The sequence below is a fragment of the Halichoerus grypus genome, chromosome 6 (genome assembly GCF_964656455.1).
Source record: "Halichoerus grypus chromosome 6, mHalGry1.hap1.1, whole genome shotgun sequence".
Taxonomy (NCBI): domain Eukaryota; kingdom Metazoa; phylum Chordata; class Mammalia; order Carnivora; family Phocidae; genus Halichoerus; species Halichoerus grypus.
In genome coordinates, this window is record NC_135717.1 from 62,383,850 (window position 1) to 62,406,658 (window position 22,809).

At 36.3% G+C, this 22,809-nt stretch overlaps 2 protein-coding genes across 14 annotated transcripts in view; both read right to left on the bottom strand.

Moving 5' to 3' along the window:
* Positions 1 to 22,809, bottom strand: part of LOC118555525 (ankyrin repeat domain-containing protein 26-like) — a 511,611-nt gene that overhangs the window by 185,541 nt on the left and 303,261 nt on the right. The window lies entirely within an intron of this gene.
* LOC118533185 (coiled-coil domain-containing protein 7) overlaps positions 1 to 22,809 on the bottom strand; it is a 142,563-nt gene that overhangs the window by 30,852 nt on the left and 88,902 nt on the right. The window contains 2 exon segments of the mRNA XM_078073997.1: positions 14,436 to 14,525; positions 14,957 to 14,987. Of these exon segments, the coding sequence (XP_077930123.1) occupies positions 14,436 to 14,525; positions 14,957 to 14,987 (121 nt within the window).

Consider the following 22,809-nt stretch of genomic DNA (forward strand, 5'->3'; position numbering starts at 1 on the left):
TAAATATGAGTTTTGGGATATATTCCCTATATGGAAAAATCTAATATACATTGACAATCAAAAAATACTTTAAAAAGGAAAAGGAAAAAGACTAAAAAATAGTGCTAAAAAAATGATCAACAGATTATCTGTGAGTTTTGAGAGAACTTAAAGTGACTAACATGCTTATAATTGCAGTACATGATGGAGAGAAGAGGTATGGAAAGAAAATATATATTTGAAGAAACAATGGCCAAATTTTTTTTTTGGAGTAATTTTTTAAAAATTTTTTATTGTTATGTTAATCACCATACATTACATCATTAGTTTTTGATGTAGTGTCCCATGATTCATTGCTTGTGCATAACACCCAGTGCTCCATGCAGAGCATGCTCTCTTTAATACCCATCACCAGGCTAACCCATCCTCCCACCTCCCTCCCCTCTAGAACCCTCAGTTTGTTTTTCAGAGTCCATCATCTCTCATGGTTCATCTCCCCCTACGATTCCCCCCCTTCATTCTTCCCCTCCTGCTATCTTTTCTTTTTTTCTTAACATATATTGCATTATTGTTTCAGAGGTAGAGATCTGTGATTCAACAGTCTTGCACAATTCACAGCACTCACCATAGCACATACCCTCCCCAATGTCTATCACCCAGTCACCCCATCCCTCCCACCACCCCCCACTCCAGCAACCCCCAGACTGTTTCCTGAGATTAAGAATTCCTCATATCAGTGAGGTCATATGATAAATGTCCTTCTCTGATTGACTTATTTCGCTCAGCATAACACCCTCCAGTTCCATCCACATCGTTGCAAATGGCAAGATCACATTCCTTTTGATGGCTGCATAATATTCCATTGTATATATGTCCCACACCTTCTTTATCCATTCATCTGTCGATGGACATCTTGGCTCTTTCTACAGTTTGGCTATTGTGGACATTGCTGCTATAAACATCGGGGTGCACGTACCCCTTCGGATCCCTACATTTGTACCTTTGGGGTAAATACCCAGTAGTGCAATTGCTGGATCATATGGTAGCTCTAGTTTCAATTTTTTGAGGAACCTCCATACTGTTTTCCAGAGTGGCTGCACCAGCTTCCATTCCCACCAACAGTGTAGCAGGGTTCCCCTTTCTCCACATCCCCACCAACATCTGTCGTTTCCTGACTTGTTAATTTTAGCCATTCTGACTGATGTGAGGTGGTATCTCATTGAGGTTTTGATTTGGATTTCCCTGATGCCGAGCAACGTTGAGCACTTTTTCATGTGTCTGTTGGCCATTTGGATGTCTTCTTTGGAAAAATGTCTGTTCATGTCTTCTGAACAATGGCCAAATTTTATTTTCAAATTTGACAAGAACTTCATAGCCACAAACCCACAATAATAAAAGGAAAACTACCTCCAAGACATATCATAACAAAATTATTAAAAGCAGTGATAAGGATAAAATCTTAAAAGCAGACAGAGGAGGAAAGTAGATTATATACAAGGATAAAATGGACAGCAGACTTCTTTTCAGAGACAAAGGAAAAATACCTTTAAATACTAGAAGAAAAGAAACAGTCAAACCTAGAATTCGTTATTCAGAGAAAATATCTTTCCGAACTGAAGGCAAAAGAAAAAAAATGTTTGTCAGAAATCAAAGAGCTGGAAAATACATCAGCTGCTGACCTGAACAAAAAAAAATTACGAAGAACCCTTAAAGCATAAGAAAAATGATACTAGACAGAAAAAAGAAAATATACAAATTAAAGACCAACAGAAATAATAATTAAATGAGTAAATAAATATAAAATATGACTGTTTTTCTTATTATTTAAATCTCTTTAAAAGGTAATAGTTTACAGCTAAACTAATAGCAATGTGTTGTGCAGTTTATATCATAGGTTGTAAAATGTATGAAAATAATAGCACAAAGGCTGGAAAAGGACAAATAAAAGTATATTATCTTAAGGTTCTTAAGTGATTTCATTTTTTTTAGGTTTTATTTATTTATTTTAGACAGAGATAGAGAGAATGAGTAGGGGCAGAGGGAGAGAGAGAGAGAGAGAGAGAGAGATCTCAAGCAGACTCTATGCTGAGCACAGAGTCCAAGGAGGGGCTCGATTTCACAACCCTGAGATCATGATGGAAGCCAAAATCAAGAGTCGGACACTTAACTGACTGAGCCACACAGGCGCCCCGGTTCTTAAGTGATTTCATATTACTTGAATATAGACTGCAATAACTTAAAGCCAGACTGTAAGCCCTTTGCTGTAAAGCAACCAATAAAGCAATCAATTGAGCAGCAAATACAAAAGTAATAAAGATTTTGTTACCTGGAAGTGGGGTGCTATTGTAACATATAACTAAAAATGTAGAAGTGGCTTCAGAATTGGGCAGTAGGCGGAAACTGAAAGAATTTTATGGAGCATGAAAAAAAATATTTAGCAAGTTATGAAAAGAAGAAAAATACTTCAACCTGATAAATGATATTGAGAGAGAAAAAGAGGCAGGCACAGGCATGCTGACTGACCACAGAAACAAGTAAACATTCCCTTTAAAATCGGGAACAAATGAAAAATACCCACTCTCATCATGTCTATTCAGTATCATTCTAGAGGTCAGTATCATTCCAGTGCAGCAAGACAAAAAAGAAAAATAGCATTACAAATTGGAAAGCAAGAAAATTTAGGCTATTATTATTCACACATACTTTGACTTTGCAAGTAGGAAATAAAAAGCTAATCATTATGACAATGTAGGTAGGTTTTGGGATGCAAAATTCAATACACAAAAATTTATTACACTTCTCTAACAACAGTTTAAAAATATCTTTAAAAAGACAGCAATTAAAATAGCATAAAAATATGAAACATTTAAGATTAACAAAATGAATGAGCTTTATGAAGAAAATCACAACATTGTAAGCATTAAAAAAACCTTCAAAATGGAGACATTTTATGTTTATAAAAAAAAAATAGGTATATCTTTTTTTTTTTTTAAAGATTTTATTTATTTATTTGAGAGAGAGAGAATGAGAGAGAGCACATGAGAGGGGGGAGGGTCAGAGGGAGAAGCAGACTCCCTGCCGAGCAGGGAGCCCGATGCGGGACTCGATCCAGGGACTCCAGGATCGTGACCTGAGCCGAAGGCAGTCGCTTAACCAACTGAGCCACTCAGGCACCCAAAAAATAGGTATATCTTGATAGCCTAGATGTAAATCTCTACAACCTGATGTACAGATTCAATGCAATTGTAGAATTTGACACGTTAACCCTAAAATTTATATGGAAATGCAAAGACCAAAAATTAAATAAATTCTTATAAATAACAAGGTGGGTTGACTTGTCCTACAAAATATTAGGACCTATTCTAAATCTCTAGTCACTAAGGATCCCAGGCATTAGCACAGAACTAGACAAGACCAATGGAATAGAATAGAAAGCAGAAACAAATCTTTAAGCAGTGACATTTTCCAGAAACAGCATACCAAAACATACACACCTAGAAGATCCCATTTAGGAAGCTATAATAGAAAGCCATGTGTTAGCAGAAATGAAATAAGTAAGGAGACAGCAAACGGTAGGCCAAATGTGCCTTGTGGCCTTTTTTGTAAATAATTAAGTTTTATTGCAACATAGCCATGCTCATTCATTTATAACTATTTTCATGCCATAGAAGCAGACTTAAGTTGCAACATAGGCTGTATGGCCTACAAAACCTAAAATACTTATCTAGCCCATTACAGTAAATGTTTGCTGATATCTGGAATAACAAAATGGTTAATTTAATAATTAGAGAAACACTACCAAGTTATAGCAGACACAGGATATTTGTGCCCAGTACCCTTTTTACCTTTGTTAAGAAACAGCACCACATTTTAAGGTGGGTTCTGCACCTCCCCCATCTCAAACTGTCCTGGTGACATTTGACCTAAGCAAAGTCAATCAGATCCAATCACCTAAAAAATGACTATTATGGAAGGGAAGCAGTTGGGGCTGAGTAATTCCAGAGTCAGTATCCAAAGAGATGGGAGGGTGGCGGAATAGCCATAAACTCCCTCTCTAAAAATTCTCTGAAAGGACAGAAGTAGCAGCTGTCCATGAGCTCCTATTATTTTGACTCCAAGAGTTGTCCTGGTTCTATCCCTCACCAAATATATTGTTCAATTTCCCTTCAATTCTTTGAATTATCCTAATACACATCCAATAAATCTCTTGCTTTATATAGGTTCAGTTTCTCCTGCTTGTAAAAAAAGTAAATAAACCCTTTAGGTGACATCTGGGAAACTACCGATTAAGATTTGGCACACAAGGATAGTAATCAAATGTAGCTTTAATTAAAATTTGTTGAATACACATAAATAGACCATTTTCCAAAGAAGACACACAGATGGCCAATAGACACATGAAAAGATACTTATATTCACTCATCATCAGGGAAATGCAAATCAAAACCACAATGAGATATCACCTCACACATGTAAGATTGGCTAAAATAAAAAACACAATAACAAGTGTTGGTGAGGATGTAGAGAAAAATATATCCTTGTGCACTGTTGGGGGAAAGCAAACTGGTGCAGCCACTGTGGAAAACAGTATGGAGATTCCTTAAAAAATTAAAAATAGAACTACCTTATAATCCAGTAATCGCACTACTGAGTATTTAACCAAAGACTAGAAAAACACTAATTCGAAAGACTGAATGTACCCCTATGTTTATTGCAGCATTATTTACAATAGCCAAGCTATGGAAGGAGCCCAAGTGTCCATCAGGAGATGAAAGGATAAGGAAGATACAGTATACATATACAATGGAATATTACTCAGCCATAAAAAAAGAATGAAGTCTTGCCATTTACAACAACAAGGATGGATCTAGAGGGTATTATGTTAAGTGAAGTAAGTCAAAGGCAAATACCAAATGTTTTCACTTATATGTAGAGTCTAAAGAACAAAACAAACAATAAGAAAAACTGAAACAAACCACTAATACAGAGAACAAACTGGTGGTTGCCAGATGGGAGAGAGGTAGGAGGATGGGCAAAATGGGTAAAGGTGAATGGGAGGTACAGGTTTCCAGTTAAGGAATGAACAAGTCACAGGAATAAAAGGTACAACCTAGGGAATATAGTCAATATTATTATACTGTGTTGTATGGTGACAGATGGTAACTACACTTGTGACCACAGTATAACATATAAAGTTGTTGAATCACTATGTTGTGCAACTGAAACTAATGTAACATTGTGTGTCAACTATACTTCAATTTAAAAAGTTGGTTGTCTACAAAAATTAAATTATTAAGAGAGATAATTAAGTTAGGAAAGTAAGCCTCCTTTGGAAGAAAACTGATATATTTGTTATTCAAAATCTTGAGCTTGACATAATTCTATAGCCATTATTCTCTTCTTACCATCCTATTACACCAACACTCTTCTCTGAAAAAATACTCTCTCTCAAGATCTCTTCATCACTACTTTGTGTGGATATAACATTACTACTATACATGTAGTAATGCTCCTTCCACATTTCTCCTTCACATTTCCACACAATGATCAGAAATGCTACAAGTAATTTCCAATGAAAGAAGAGCAGTCATTCACTGATTACATCTCACATAGTAAAGTATTGGAAATGTAACCACTGAACTTTAATATATTTTATTTTCAAGTTTTCATTTAAATTTCAGTTAGTTAACATACAATGTAATATTAGTTCCAGGTGTAGAATTTAGTGATTCATCACTTACATACAACACCTAGTGTTCATCAGGACAAGTGCCCTACTTAACACCCATCATCCATTTAATCCAGTTGAAGAGTGAAGCAGTAATGATGTGCAGGAACGGAGACAAAAATGAATAAGAGATATAATCTATCAACAAGCACCAAAGTTTCTATAAATCAAACAGGAAAACCTTGTTGTATCACAGATGATATATAAAAGAGGCCCATACAAAAATCATTGTTCTACAGAGAAGAATAATTGTAGTTTAGAGACATAAAACCTAAAGATATAACACAAGAAAGCAAAATCAGAAACTGTGGCAACATCCTCAAGTCATCTACAAAACTCCCAAGTTTTTTGAATGTGGATCTAACACATGATTAAAGTGTTGCGGGGTGCCTGGGTGGCTCAGTCGTTAAGCGTCTGCCTTCGGCTCAGGTCATGGTCCCAGGGCCCTGGGATCGAGCCCCGCATCCGGCTCCCCGCTCTGCGGGAAGCCTGCTTCTCCCTCTCCCACTACCCCTGCTTGTGTTCCCTCTCTGGCTGTCTTTCTCTCTGACAAATAAATAAAATCTTAAAAATAAATAAATAAATAAATAAAGTGTTGCGAAATTCCTACACTTGGCCAGACTATTCAATTATTTAATATGATAATTTACTACTTTATATCTATTTATGTACTTATTTTTTTTTTAATTTTCTATTCCTACTTGGAACTATACTTAAATGAAATTATTCCTAACTGAACATATGTGACAGCCTTGATCTTATATTGAACACTTGTGTAGGATCACTGCTTCTCTAACTGATTAAGTAGCAAATTTACTGGGCCTCCTTCTGCTTCCTCCTCTACTAAGGAAGAAATATCAAGAAATCAACATTAATTAATTCAAGAGTACTTTCCTTTATTTTATGTTGACCTTACATTGAAACACAGTTTATAAATTTAAAAGGTTAATAAAAATTTGTTTTAAACCATTTGATGTTGTCTATACTTTGACTTTTGTAAGCTATTTAAAAATAGCAAAGGAAAAAAAAAGCAGACAAATTTTATCCTTAGTATTTCTATTCACTCTGCCTGGTATTGTGAACCTGTACACATGCATTACATAACTGCAAATACAATAAAATGTTTTTAAAATATATTTGAGGAGGTGGGAGAGAAGATGGCAGAAGAGTAGGAGGACCCCAGACTCGTCTCATCCCACCAACACTACTAGATAACTATCAAATCATTCTAAATACTGCAGAAATTATCCTGAAGACTAACAGAACAAACTCCACAATAGGAGAAAGAAGCCACATCAAAGAAGTTATGAAGTAGGGAGACATGGTTTGGGGGAGAAACATGATGAGTGATCAGAAGGCCAGCTGAGGACAAAGCAGAAGCAGGCACCCTACATGGCGGCAACCCCCCCTCCCCCCGTGATATGTGTGACATTCCTCAGGCACTCCTGTCTGCCCTAAAGCTAAGGAAAGGAAAAACAAATAGTTAAATAATAGAGATCACAGTCCTGCAGGACAGGAGTCTCCCTCAGTTTACAAATGTCCTAGTGATTTACAAGGAAGAAGCCTTCTTATCAATAGCCGAACTTCCAGAGACCCATAACTCAGTTTCCTGAAGCCCTAACATCACCCTCCCCTCCATAAAATCGAGGGAGGCTGAAGCAGAAGGAAATGTAAATAAAATTCAATTTCTTTTAAACCTACAGCCCATTGATAAGGATGTGTGATAGGAGGAATATAACATTCCTCCAGGAAGCTCCCAACTATCTTACTGTTAATGCCTTACTAGAAGGAAAAACAACCGTAACTTGACAAATAGCAAAACCTCCAGTATCCTGTGTGTCTTCTTTAATACATGAAAGTTCTTTCAAAACCTCCCTTTTCCTTACCTTCCCCCACCCCATAGTATATAATCACCACCCCTCACAACCCCACCGCAGCTCTTTCTGCCCATGGGTCCTGTTCCCATGCTTTAACGAAATCACCTTTTTTGCACCAAAGACATCTCAAGAATTCTTTCTTGACTAGCCTCAAACCCTAAAGTCTTTCCTAGATCCAAACAGACTTTTGGTGCTGCGGAGGAGAGGGAGCTGTGGTCATAGAGAAAGGCAAGTGAGAGAGAAGCACACAGGGTAATGCACAAGGAAAACATTTCCCCAAAGCCATTGGCTGGGAAAACAAGAGGGGTGGATTTTCCTGAGCTCTTGCAACAGATAGGGCTTAAAGACTGGAGTTTGAAAAGTCACCAGGAATGGCTGGTATACACCCCAGAGGGCATTGCCCTACTCCTGGAGAAAAGGCAGGTAAATGACCCAAGGACAGATGGTGTGGAAACAGCAATCTGAAAAATGCCTGGGGGCAGCATTTACAGTGATGCCTCTCTGGGGACAAAGGAGCTGGCTGGTACCATTTCTCTCCCCCACCCCTCAGCATAAACACAGAGCCACCTGAGGTAAGCAGCACAGCACCAACACTAGCTGCCTAACCTGCTTACACCAAGTGCTATACCCATGCACTCTGGCAGTACTGCCCTTCTCCATCAAGCCTGCCTCACTCCCAGCAGAGCAGGCCACTCCCCCAGAAGACCAGCAGAAACCCCTGCCCACAGTACATCTCCCAACAAGAGAGTTTGGCAGGGTTTCAGTTCTAGTGGTAGTATCAGGTGTCATTTAACAAACAGACCAGAGCAAGCCTTGTTAAAATTCACCACATTCTGGCCAAGGACCAAACACTGCCAACTGCAGGTGAGGACAGCCTCTTCAGATGACCGGCCTGAAGGATAGAGCAGCCAAAATACAGCAGCAAAGTGCAAGCAGCACACATCAGAGACACTCCCTGGAAGTGCCAGGCCCTGGGCACTATAAGATCTCTTCCTCATAAAGCCATTATCTCTCAGGAGCAGGTAACATAACTGGCTTTTCTAACACAGAGAAGGCAGAGACTTAAACAAAATACCAAGACAGAGGAATTCATCCCAAATGAAAGAACAAGATAAGGTCATGGCCAGAGATCTAAGTGAAACAGATATATGTAACATGCCTGATGGAGAATTTAAAACAACAGTCAAGGATACTCACTGGGCTTGAGATAAGAATGGAAGAATTCAGGGAGGCCCTTAACCCAGAGATAAGAGTTAAAAAGAAATCATTCAGAAATGAAAAATGCAATAACCAAGATTAGAAATAGACTGGATGTAATGAATACAAGGCTCAAAGAAGCAGAAGAACAAATAAGTGATACAGAAGATAAAATAATGGAAAATAATGAAGCTGACAAAAGAGAGAAAGAAGAATTATGGAACATGAGAACAGACTTAGGGAACTCAGTGACTCCACCAAACATAATAACATTCATATTATGGGAGTCCCAGAAGAATAGGAGAGAGAAAAGAAGGCAGAAAATATATTTGAGGAAATAATAGCTGAAAACATCCCTAATCTGGGGAAGGAAACACAAATCCAGATCCATGAGGCACAGAGAACTCCCATCAAAATCAACAAAAGCAGGCCAACAACACCAAGACATACTGTAATTAAATTGGCAAAATATAGTGATAAAAACATCCTTAAAAAAGCAGCAAGACAGGGGTGCCTGGGTGGCTCAGTCGTTAGGCATCTGCCTTTGGCTTGGGTCGTGATCCCAGGGTCCTGGGATCGAGCCCCGCATCAGGCTCTCTGCTCAGTGGGAAGCCTGCTTCTCCCTCTCCCACTCCCTCTGCTTGTGTTCCTTCTCTCGCTGTCTCTCTCTCTCTCTCTGTCAAATAAATAAATAAATAAATCTTAAAAAAAAAAAAAAAAAAAAGGCAGCAAGACAAAAGTCCCTAACTTACAAGGGAAGACCCATAGAGCAAGCAGGATATTTTTCAAAAGAAACTTGGCAAGCCAGAAGAAAGTGGCATGATATACTCTAAGTACTGAATGGGAAAAGTCTGCAGCCAGAATATTCTATCCAGCAAGGTTATCATTCAAAATAGAAGGAGAGATAAAGAGTTTCCCAGAGAAACAAAAACCAAAGGAGCTCATAACCACTAAACCAGCCCTTCAAGAGATATTATAGGGGACTCTTTGAGTGGAAAAATCTCCAGAAACACCGACTTTACAGGTAATACAATAACACTAAATTCATATCTATCAACAATTACTCTGAATATACATAGACTAAACACTCCAATCAAAAGACAAAGGGTGTCAGAATGGATATAAAAACAAGACTCATCTACATGCTGCCTACAAGAGACTCATTTTAGAACTAAAGACACCTGCAGATTGAAAGTGAGGAGATGGAGAAATATTTACCATGCAAATGCAGGTCGAAAGAAAGCTGGAGTAGCAATATTTATGAGACAAATTAGATTTTAAACCAAAGACTGTAACAAGAGATGAAGAAGGAAATAATAAAGGGGACTATCCGACAAGAAGATCTAACAATTGCAAATATTTATGCCCCCAAGATGGGAGCACCCAAATATATATAACAATTAATAACAAACATAAAGGAACTAATTGATAATAATACAATAATAATAGGGAACTTTAACACCTCATTTACATCAATGGACAGATCATCTAAGCAGAAAATCAACAAGGAAACAATGGCTTTGAATGACATACTAGACCAGATGGACTTAAGTTATATTCAGAACATTCCATCCCAAAGCAGTAAAGTATACATTCTTTTTGAGTGTACATGGGACATTCTCCAGAATAGATCACATACTAAGTCACAAATCAGGCCTCAACAAGTACAAAAAGATTGAGATCATACCATGCATATCTTCCAACTACAATGCTATAAAACTTGAAGTCAACGACAAGAAAAAATTTGGAAAGACCACAAATACGTGGAGGTTAAACAATATGCTACTAAACGATGAATGGGTCAACCAGGAAATCAAGAAGATATAAAAAAAAATTGTGGAAACAAATGAAAATGAAAACACAATGGTCCAAAACATTTGGGATGCAGCCAAAGTGGTCCTAAGAGAGAAGTATATAATAATACAGGCCTACTTCAAGAAGCAAGAAAAATCTCAAATAAATAAACTAACCTTACACCTAAACAAGCTAGAAAAAGAACAACAAATGAAGCCTAAAGTCAGCAGAAGGAGGGAAATAATAAAGATTAGAGCAGAAACAAATGCTATAGAAACTAAAAAAACAATAGAACAGATCATTGAAACCAGGAGCTGGTTCTTTGAAAAATTTAATAAAATTGATAAACCCCTAGCCAAACTTATCAAAAAGAAATGAGAAAGGACCCAAGTAAATAAAATCACAAATGAGAGGAGAAATAATCACAACCACCACAAAAATACAATTATAAGGGAATATTATGAAAAACTGTATGGCAATAAGCCTGGAAGAAATGGATAAATTCCTAGAAACGTATTAACATACAAACTACCAAAATTGAAACAGGAAGAAATATAAGATTGAACAAACCAATGACCAGCAAAGAAATTGAATCAGTAATAAAAAAATCTCCTAAGAAACAAAAGTCCAGGGCCAGATGGCTTCAAATGCAACTTCTACCAAACATTTAAAGAAGAGTTAATACCTATTCTTCTCAAATTATTCCAAAAAAATAGAAAAGGAAGGAAAAATTCCAAATTCATTCTATGAGGCCAGCATTACCCTGGTATCAAAACTAGATAAAGACTCCAATAACAAAGAAAACTGCAGGCCAATATCCCTGATGAACAAGGATACAAAAATTCTCAATAAAATACTAACAAACAAAATCCAACAGCACATTAAAAAATCATTCACCAAAATCAAGTGGGATTTATTCCTGGGCTGGCTGCAAGTGTGGTTCAATATTCACAAATCAATCAATGTGACACAGCACATTAACAAAAGAAAGGATAAAACATACGATCCTTTCAATAAATGCACAAAAAAAGCATTTGACAAAGTACAACATCCATTGTAAAAACCCTCAACAAAGTAGGGATAGAGGGAACATACGTCAACATCATAAAAGCCATATATGAAAAACCCACAGCTAATATCATCCTTAATGGGGAAAAAATGAGACCTTTTCTCCTACAGTCAGGAACAAGACAGGGATGTCCACTCTCACCACTGTTATTTAACATAGTACTGGAAATCCTAGCTACAGCAATCAGACAACAAAAAGAAATAAAAGTATCCAAATCAGCAAGGAAGAAATCACATTTCACTATTGGCAGATGACATGATACTCTATACAGAAAATCTGAAGACTACACCAAAAAATTTGCTAGAACTGATACACGAATTCAGTAAAGTTGCAGGATACAAAATCAACATACAGAAATCTGTTGCATTTCTACACGCCAGTAATGAAGCAGCAGAAAGAGAAATCAAGGAACCAATCCCATTTGCAACTGCACCAAAAACCATAAGATACCTAGGAATAAACCTAACCAAAGAGGTAAGAGATCTATACTCCGAAAACTATAAAACACTGATGAAAGAAATTGAACGTGACACAAAGAAATGGAAAGACATGCCATGCTCATGGATAGGAAGAACAAACATTGTTAAAATGTCTATATTACCCAAATTCTACACATTTAATGCAATTCCTATCAAAATACCAACAGTATTTTTCACAGAGCTAGAACAAACAATCCTAAAATTTGTATGGACCCACAAAAGACTCCAAATAGCCAAAGCAACCTTGAAAAAGAAAAGTAAAGCTGGAGGCATCACACTTCCATACTTCAAGTTATATTACAAAGCTGTAGTGATCAAGACAGTATGGTACTGGCTCAAAAACAGGCAAATAGATCAATGGCACAGAATAGAAAACCCAGAGATGAACCCAAAACTACACACATTCAATTAATCTTCAACAAAGCAGGAAAGAATATCCAATGGGAAAAAGACAGTCTTCTCAACAAATGGTGTTGGGAAAACTGGACAGCAACATACAAAAGAATGAAACTGGAGTACTTTCTTATACCATACACAAAAGGACTGAAGGATTAGGATTAAAGACCTGAATGTGAGACAGGAAACCATCAAAATCCTAGAGGAGAACACAGGCAATAACCTCTTTGACATCAGCTGTAACAACTTCTTACTAGGTATATCTCCTGAAGCAAGAGAAACAAAAGCAAAAATAAACTATTGGGACATCAAAATAAAAAGCCTCTGCACAGAGAAGGAAACAATCAACAAAACTAAAAGGTAATCTTTGGAATGGGAGAAGATATTTTCAAATGACATATCTGATGAGGGGTTTAGTATCCAAAAAAATATAAAGAAAATATAAAACTCAAAACCCAAAAAACAAATAATCCAGTTAACAAATGGGTAGAAGACATGAATAGATATTTTTCCAAAGAAGATATCCAGATGGCCAACAGACACATAAAAACATGCTCAACATCACTCATCATCAGGGAAATGCAAATCAAAACTACAATGCAATATCTCCACGCATGTGTCAGAATAGCTAAAATTAACAACCGAGGAAACAACAGGTGTTGCCAGGATATGGAGAAAGGGAAACACTCTTGCACTGTTGGTAGGAATGCAAATTGGTATAGCCACTCTGGAAAACAGTATGGAGGTTCCTTAGAAAGTTAAAAATAGAACTACCCTACTATCCAGCAATTACACCACTAGGCATTTACCCCAAAAATACAAAAATAATAATTCAAAGGGATACACGCACCCAGATTATCAACCAACAGCCAAATTATGGAAAGAGCCCAAATGTCCATTGACTGTTGAATGGATAAAAAAGACGTGATGTGTATACACACACACACACACACACACACACACACAAACATACAAACATACATACATATGGACATACACACATACACACGATGGAACATTACTCAGCCATGAAAAAGAATGAATTCCTGCCATTTGCAATGACATGGATGGAACTAGAGAATATTATGCTAAGCAAAATAAGTCAGAGAGGGGCACCTGGATGGCTCAGTCGGTTAAACATATGCCTTCAGCTCAGGTCATGATCCCAGGGTCCTGGGATTGAGCCCCACATAGTTAACCCCACATCGAGCCTGTTTCTCCCTCTCCCTCTGCTGCTCCCTCTGCTTGTGCTCTCTCACTCTCTCTCTCAAATAAATAAATAAAATCTTTAAAAAAAAATAAGAGAAAGACAAATACCATATGATTTCACTCATATGTGGAATTTAGGAAACAAAACAAACGATCATAGGGGGAAAAAAGAGGAAAACCAAGAAACAGACTCAGCTATAGAGAACAAATTGAGGGTTACCAGTAAGGAGGTGGGTGGGGGAATGGGTTAAGCAGGTGATGGGGATTAAGGAGTGCACTTATGATGATGAGCACTGGGTGTTGTATGTAAGGGTTAAATCAGTAAATTGTACACTTGAAGCTAATATTAATACACTGTATGTTAACTGGAATTTTTTTAAGACTTAAAAAGAAAATATATTTGAAAACTCTAATTAATTGGAATTTTTTTTAAATGAAATGAAATTTTAATAAATAAATATTTGGCCTAGAAATGTCTTTTGGAATGTTTAAATTTTATGTCTGTTTTTCATAGCATTTTTTTGGTTTTAATAGCTAATATGGTAATTTAGAAAATAGCATTATTTTATTTTTTAAAGCACAGCTGTTAACTATTATTAATATCAAAAACATATTATAAAACATTTAAATATATCTTTAATTTCTATCCTACAATAATACGGTTTTTTAGGTATTCTACCATTTTCAGACACTAAAATTGAACTAACCTCAGTATTCTTCAGCTTTTGTAATTCATTTTCCAGCCCCAATTTCTCCTCTAATAACACTTGAAAATCACTTTCCATTTCTTTGAATTTCTAAAAACAAATATTATAATTTTAGTAATAATGAAAAGCATACATTTCAATATAGAGAAATTATTTGGGCACTTAATTATTAAAGTAAGAAATTCTTCATTAACTCATGAAAATATGAACCATTGGTATTAATCTGCATAATGAATGATAATTGGGGCTGAAAGAGGCAAACAAACTAGAAGTACAATGAATAGAAATTTAGAAGACTATAGGGTATTATAGTTCAATATTTCAGAAGTGAAGGGTTTTTGAGTGATAATAAGGTCTAGTAAAGTCAAAGAAGACAAAGCTTCCCAGCACACATATGCATAGAAATTTCTTGAATAAACTGAGGAAGTATTGAATCTTTAAGATTATTCATCCTGACAATTTCTAGAATCTAACATTATCAAGGGCAAAGTGCAATTTCAAACTGAGAGTGCTATACTTACAGCCTCTAACAAACCTTGATCACTCACAGCTCTGAAAAACAAACCAAAAATATCTATAACGTATTATCCTTTTGCATTTTTATTTTTACTTATATAACATACTTACATATTTTCTTTGAAAAAAATTAAGAATACAAACAAGGTTGAAGTACACTTTGACTACCATTCCAAAAATCGAATTCTCTCTCTAGAGATATTATCAGATTGCTGTGTATCTTTTCAGAACTTGCTTGATGCATTCATAAAATGCTACATGTACCTATTCGATTCTATAATTTTTGCTAGTGGGTTAGATGACTGTTTTGTTTTCTTTTTCACATAAATGGCATCAATGTATATATCGTCCTAAACTTATTATTTTCACTTAACCCAATGTCTGAGATCTATTTATATTAATAAATACAGATATATTTCACTCCTTTTAAGTACCACTTCTTGTTCCATAGCAGGATTTGGCAAACTGTTTCTATTAAGAGCCAGATAGGAAATATTTTAGACTTTGCAGGTCAGATGATCGATCGGTCACTACCCCAGCTCTGCAAAAGCTGCTAGAGATGATAGGTAAATGAATGGGTCTGGCTAGATTTGACTCAGGGGCTGCAGTTTGCTGAACACTGCTCCAAGGTATGAGTAAACTATATTTTTGATAAATGAGTTATTTATTATAATCCAATTTTTTTAAGCTTTAAGATATAATTAACATACCATCCAATTCATTTATTTAAAGTGTACAATTCAATGGGTTTTAATATATTCACCAACTTGAGCATCTATTTTAGCTATTAAATTTTAGAACATTTTAATTACCACAAAAAGAAACCCTGTACCCGTTAACAGTCACTCCCCATTCTTCCCAGCACTGCCTCAACACTGGCAGACACTAATCTACTTTTTGTCTCTAGAGATTTGCCTATTCTGGATATTTCATTTAAATAAAAATATTTTTTTTTTATTTTATTATTGAAAGCTCTTTAGCATAATGTTTTCAAGGCTCATCCATGTTGTGGCATATATCAGTGCTGTGTTCCTTTTAACTGCCAAATATTATTCCATTGTACAGGTGTATACATTTTATTTATCCATTCATCAGTCTATGGGCATTTACATTGTTTCCATTTGGGGCTATTATGAATAATGCTACTATGAATATCCATGGACAAGTTTTTGCTTATATATGTTTTCGATCACTCAGGTATAAACCGAGGAACAGAATTTCTGGGTCATATGTTGACTTTGTATTTAACATTTTGAAGAACTGACAAACTCGTTTCCATAGCAGACACACCAGTTCAATTCCACCAGCAATGTATGAGGGTCCCAATTCCTCTGCATCCTTGCCAACAATTGTTATTGTCATCTTTTTTTTCTTACAGCCATCCTAATGGGTGTGAAGTGGTATATCACTGCAGTTTTGATTTGAAATTCCCTAATGACAATGATATTGAATATCATTTCATGTGCTTATTGACCATTGGTATATCTTGCTTCAGAAAATGTCTATTCAGATTATTTGCCCATTTTTAATTTGGGTTATTTATCTTTTTATTATTGAGGCATAAGAGTTCTTTATATATTCTAGATACAAGTCCCTTATCAAATAGATGATTTGTGAATAGTTCTTGCATTCTGAGTTACCTTTTCACACTCTTGATTTATCATTTGCAGTACAAAAGTTTTTAATTTTATGCAAGTCAACTTATCTATTTTCTTTTCTTTTGTTGGTTGTGCTTTTGGTGCCCTATTTAAGAAGCCATTACCTTACTCAAGGCCACAAAGATTTATTCCTATGTTTCTTCTAAAAGGTTTATAGTTCTAGCTCTTAAATTTAGGTCTTTGGTAATTTTTGAGTTAGTTCTAGTGGAGAGCACGAAGAAAGGATGCAACTTCGTTCTTTCGCATATGGACATCCAGTTGTCGAAATACCAGTTATTAAAAAGACTATTCTTTCCACAAATGATATATCCAATAAAAGGTTAATATCCAAAATATATAAAGAATTTACAGAAGTCAACACCAAAAAAACCCACAATCTGATTTTTAAATGGGCAAAGGACATGAATCGACATTTTTCCAAAGACATACACACAGCAAACAGACAAATGAAAAGATACTCAACATCACTAATCATTGGGGAAATGCAAATCAAAACCATGATAAGATATCACCTCCCACCCTCTATAATGGCTAAAATCAAAAACACAAGAAGTAAGCGTTGGTAAGGATATGGAGAAAAAGAAACCCTTGTGAACTTTTGGTGGGAATACAAAGTGTTGCAGCCACTGTGGAAAACAGTATGGAGGTTCCGTAAAAAAAATAAACAATAGCACTACCTTACAAATCCAGTAATCACACTACTGGGAATTTAACCAAAGAATACAAGAACACTAATTCGAAAGGATAGATGCACCCCTACGTTTATTGCAGCACTATTTACAATAGCCAAACTATGGAAGCAGCCCAAGTGCCCATCAATAGATGAATTGATAAAGAAGATATACAGATATAGATGATATAGATATAGATGGATATACACACACATTCAATGGGGTATTTATTCAGCCATATGAAGAATGAAGTGTTGCTATTTGCAACAACATGGATCTAGAGGGTACAATGCTAACTGAAATATGTCAGAGAAAGACAGATATCATATGATTTCACTCATATGTGGAGTTTCTTGTTTTCTTTTTTTTTTTTTTTTTTAAGATTTTATTTACTTATTTGACACAGAGAGAGATAGCGAGAGCAGGAACACAAGCAGGGGGAGTGGGAGAGGGAGAAGCAGGCTTCCCGCCGAGCAGGGAGCCCGATGTGGGGCTCGATCCCAGGACCCCGGGATCATGACCTGAGCCGAAGGCAGACACTTAACGACTGAGCCACCCAGGCGCCCCCATATGTGGAGTTTAAGAAAACAAACGAACAAAGGAAAAAAGGGAGAGAGACAACCCAAGAAACAGACTCTTAAATATAGAGAACAAACTGGTGGTTACCAGAGGAGAGGTGGGTGGGTGGATGGATGAAATAGATAAAGGGGTTTAAGAATACACCAAGTAATGTATAGAATTGTTGAATCATCTTATACACCTCTGAAACTAATATGAGACTCTTTTAATTATACTTGAATAAAAAATAAAAATTTTTTCTTAAAAAAGACTATTCTTTTCTCCACTGAATTGTGTTGGCCTCCCTGTTAAAAATCAATTGACCATAAATTTAAGGGTTTATTTCTGGACATTCTATTTTATTCCACCGATGTATATAGGTCTAACCTTATGCCAGTACCACATTGTCTTGATTACAACAGCCTTGTATTAAGTTTTAAAATTAGTTAAATGTAAAAGATAATAATAAAAAAATAATTAATTAAATGTGAGTCCTCCAACTTTGTTCTTCTTAAGATTTCTTTGGCTATTCTGGATTCCTTGCATTTGTACATGAATTTTCAGATCAGCTTGTCAGTTCATCAAAAAGAAAGTTGAGATTTTGACAGATTGCATTGAATCTATAGATCAATCTGAGGAGCATTGCCATCTCAAGATTATTAAGTCTAACAGCCCATGAAAATGGAATGTCTATCCATTTAATTAGGTCTTCTTTAAGTTCTTTCAACGTTTTGCAGTTTTCAGTGCACAGGTCTTACACTATTTTTGTTAAATTCTTTCTTGTTGTCTGTGATGTTATTTTAAATGGAATCGTTTTCTTTATTTGTGGAATGTTCATCACAGTGTACTAGCTTCTTAAGGCTGCTGTAAAAAAAAATATCACAATCTGGGTAACTTAAAACAAAAATTTATGCTCTTACAGTTCTGGAGACTATAAATCTAAAATTAAGTTGTTAGAGCCATGCTCCCTCTGAAACTTCTAAAGGAGAATCCCTGTTTGTCTCTTCTAGCTTCTAGTAGTCCCTGGTATCCTTTGGATTGTAGTAGCATAAATCCAATCTCTGCCTCCATAACTTCTTCCCTCTTTGTGTACTGTCTTCTCCAATTATTACAAGGATACCAGTCATATTGGAATAAGGACCAATCCTATCCCAGTATGACCTCATCTTAACTAATTACATCTACAATGACCCTATTTGAAAATAAGTTCATTATGAGATACTAGGAGTTAGAGCTTCAACATAACTCTTTGGGGAACACAATTCAACCTGTAACAATTAGTGTATAGAAATACAATTGATTTTTATTTATAAATATTGTATGCAGCAAAATGTGAATTTATTTCTTCATATATATTTTAGTGGATCCCTTAAGATTTTCTGTATACAAGATCATGACATCTACAAAAAGAGGTAGTTTTACTTCTTCCTTTCCAATATGAACACCTTTCCTTTTTTTTTTTATTTTATTATGTTATGCTAATCACCATACATTACATCATTAGTTTTTGATGTAGTGTTCCATGATTGTTTCCGTATAACACCCAGTGCTCCATTCATTACATGCCCTCTTTAATACCCATCATCGGGCTAACCCATCTCCCCACCCCCCTCCCCTCTAGAACCCTCACTTTGTTTCTCAGAGTTTACAGTCTCTCATGGTTTGTCTCCCCCTGAGGGGGTGGAGAGAGAGAGAGAGGCCTAGAATATATATTAGAGCAAATCGTAGCTGAGAACTTCCCTAATCTGGGGGATGAAACAAACATTCGCGTCCAAGAGGCAGAGAGGACCCCTCCCAAGATCAAGGAAAACAGACCAATGCCCCAGCATGTAATAGTAAAACTCGCAAATCTTAGAACCAAGGAAACCGTCTTAAGGGCAGTTAGGGGGAAGAGATTCCTTAGATACAGAGGGAGGAACATCAGAATAACGTCAGACTTATCCACAGAGACCTGGCAAGCCAGAAAGGCCTGGCAAGACATATTCAGTGTACTAAATGAGAAGAACATGCAGCCAAGAATACTTTATCCAGCAAGGCTGTCATTTAGAATGGATGGAGAGCTGCAGAGCTTCCAAGACAGGCAGAAACTGAAAGAATATGTGACCACTAAGCTGGCCCTGCAAGAAATATTAAGGGGGCTTCTATAAAAGGAGAAAGACCCCAAGAGTGATATAGAACAGAAATTTACACAGACAATCTATAGAAACAAGGATTTCACAGGCAACATGATGACAATAAATTCATATCTTTCAATAATCACTCTCAACCTGAACAGCCTAAATGCTCCCATAAAACGGCACAGGGTTACAGCCTGGATAAAAACACAGGACCCATCCATATGCTGTCTACAAGAGACTTATTTTGAACCTAAAGATACACCCAGACTGAAAGTGAAAGGATGGAGATCCATCTACCATGCCAACAGACCTCAAAAGAAAGCTGGGGTAGCAATTCTTGTATCAGACAAATTAGATTTTAAGCTAAAGACCGTAGTTAGAGATACAGACAACACTATATCATTCTTAAAGGGTCTATCCAACAAGAAGACCCAACAATTGTAACTATCAATGCCCCCAACATGGGAACAGGCAAACACATAAGCTTGGGTTGTGGTCAATCTGGAAACACGTTCAGAGGAATAGGTATTGAGGAGAAAAAAGATGGCGGAGAAGTAGGGAACCCTATTCCAACCGGCCCCCTCCTCTCTAGGAATTCTAGTACTATGTTGAACAATATAGAGTCAAAATAGTTATATTGATAACCAAAATAAAGAGTCATATTGATAACAATACGTTAATTGTAGGAGACCGCAATACTCCACTCTCAGCAATAGACAGATCATCTAAGCAGAATATCAACAAAGAAACAAGAGCTTTGAATGACACACTGGACCAGATGGACCTCATAGATTTATACAGAACATTCCACCCTAAAACAACAGAAGACTCATTCTTCTCGAGTGCACATGGAACTTTCTCCAGAATAGACCACATACTGCGTCACAAATCACATCTCAACCAGTACCGAAAGACTGAGATTATTCCCTGCATCTTCTCAGACCATAATGCTTTAAAACTGGAACTCAATCACAAGAAAAAATTTGGAAGAAATTCAAACACTTGGAAGCTAAAGACCACTCTGCTCAAGAATGTTTGGGTCAACCAGGAAATCAAAGAAGAACTTAAACAATTCATGGAAACCAATGAGAACGAAAACACATCAGTCCAAAACCTATGGGATACTGCAAAGGCGGTCCTAAGGGGGAAATACACAGCCATCCAAGCCTAACACAAAAAAAAAAAAAGAAAGAAAGAAAAATCCCGAATTCACCAACTAACTCTACACCTTAAAAAACTAGAGAAAAAGGAACAAACGATGCTTAAGCCACGCATTAGAAGAGACATAATTAAGATTAGAGCAGAGATCAATGAATTAGAAACCAGAAACACAGTAGATCAGATCAACGAAACCAGAAGCTGGTTCTTTGAAAGAATTAATAATATCGATAAACCACTGGCCAGACTTATCCAAAAGAAAAGAGAAAGGACCCAAATTAATAAAATTATGAATGAAAGGGGAGAGATCACGACTAACACCAAGGAAATAGAAACAATTATTAGAAATTATTATCAACAACTATATGCCAATAAATTGAGCAACCTGGAAGGAATGGATGCCTTCCTTGACACCTATGAACTACCAAGACTGAAACAGGAAGAAATTCACAACATGAATAACGAGATTAAAGCAGTGATCAAAAACCTCCCCAAAAAACAAGAGTCCAGGGCCTGATGGATTCCCTGGGGAATTCTACCAAACATTCAAAGAAGAAATAATACCTATTCTCCTGAAGCTGTTTCAAAAAAAAAGAAACAGAAGGAAAGCTTCCAGACTCATTGTATGAGGCCAGCATTACCTTAATCCCCAAACCAGGCAAAGACTCCATCAAAAGGAGAATTTCAGACCAATATCCCTGATGAATATGGATTCCAAAATCCTCAACAAAATCCTAGCTAATAGGATCCAACAATACATTAAAAGAATCATCCACCATGGCCAAGTGGGATTTATACCTGGGATTCAAGGGTGGTTCAACATTCACAAATCACTCATTGTGATAGAACACATTAATAAGAGGAGAGAGAAGAACCATATGTTCCTCTCAACTGATGCAGAAAAAAACATTTGACAAAATACAGCATCCTTTCCTGATTAAAACTCTTCAGAGTATAGGGATAGAGGGAACATTCCTCACGTTCATAAAAACCATCAATGAAAAACCCACATTGAATATCATCCTCAATGGGGAAAAGCTGAGAGCCTTTCCCTTAAGATCAGAAACACAACAAGGATGCCCACTCTGGTCACTATTGTTCAACATTGTGTTAGAAGACCTAGCAACAGCAATCAGACAACAAAAAGAAACAAAAGGTATTCAAATTGGCAAAGAAAAAGCCAAATTCTCCCTCTTCACAAATGACATGATACTTTATGTGGAAAATCCAAAAGACTCCACCCCCAAATTACTAGAACTCATATAGCAACTCAGTAATGTGGCAGGATACAAAATCAATGCACAGAAATCAGTTGCTTTCTTATACACTAACAATGCAACTGTAGAAAAATTAGAGAAATGATTCCATTTACAATAGCACCAAAAAGCATACGATACCTCGGAATAAACCTAACCAAAGAGGTAAAGGATTTATACTCTAGGAACTACAGAACACTCATGAAAGAAATTGAAGAAGACACAAAAAGATGGAAAAATATTCCATGCTCATGGATCAGAAGAATAAACATTGTTAAAATGTCTATGCTACCCAGAGCAATCTATGCCTTCAATGCCATCCCAATCAAAATTCCAATGACATTTTGCAAAGTGCTGGAACAAACAATCCTAAAATTTGTATGGAATCAGAATCGCCAAGGAAATGTTGAAAAAGAAAAACAAAGTTGGGGGCATCATGT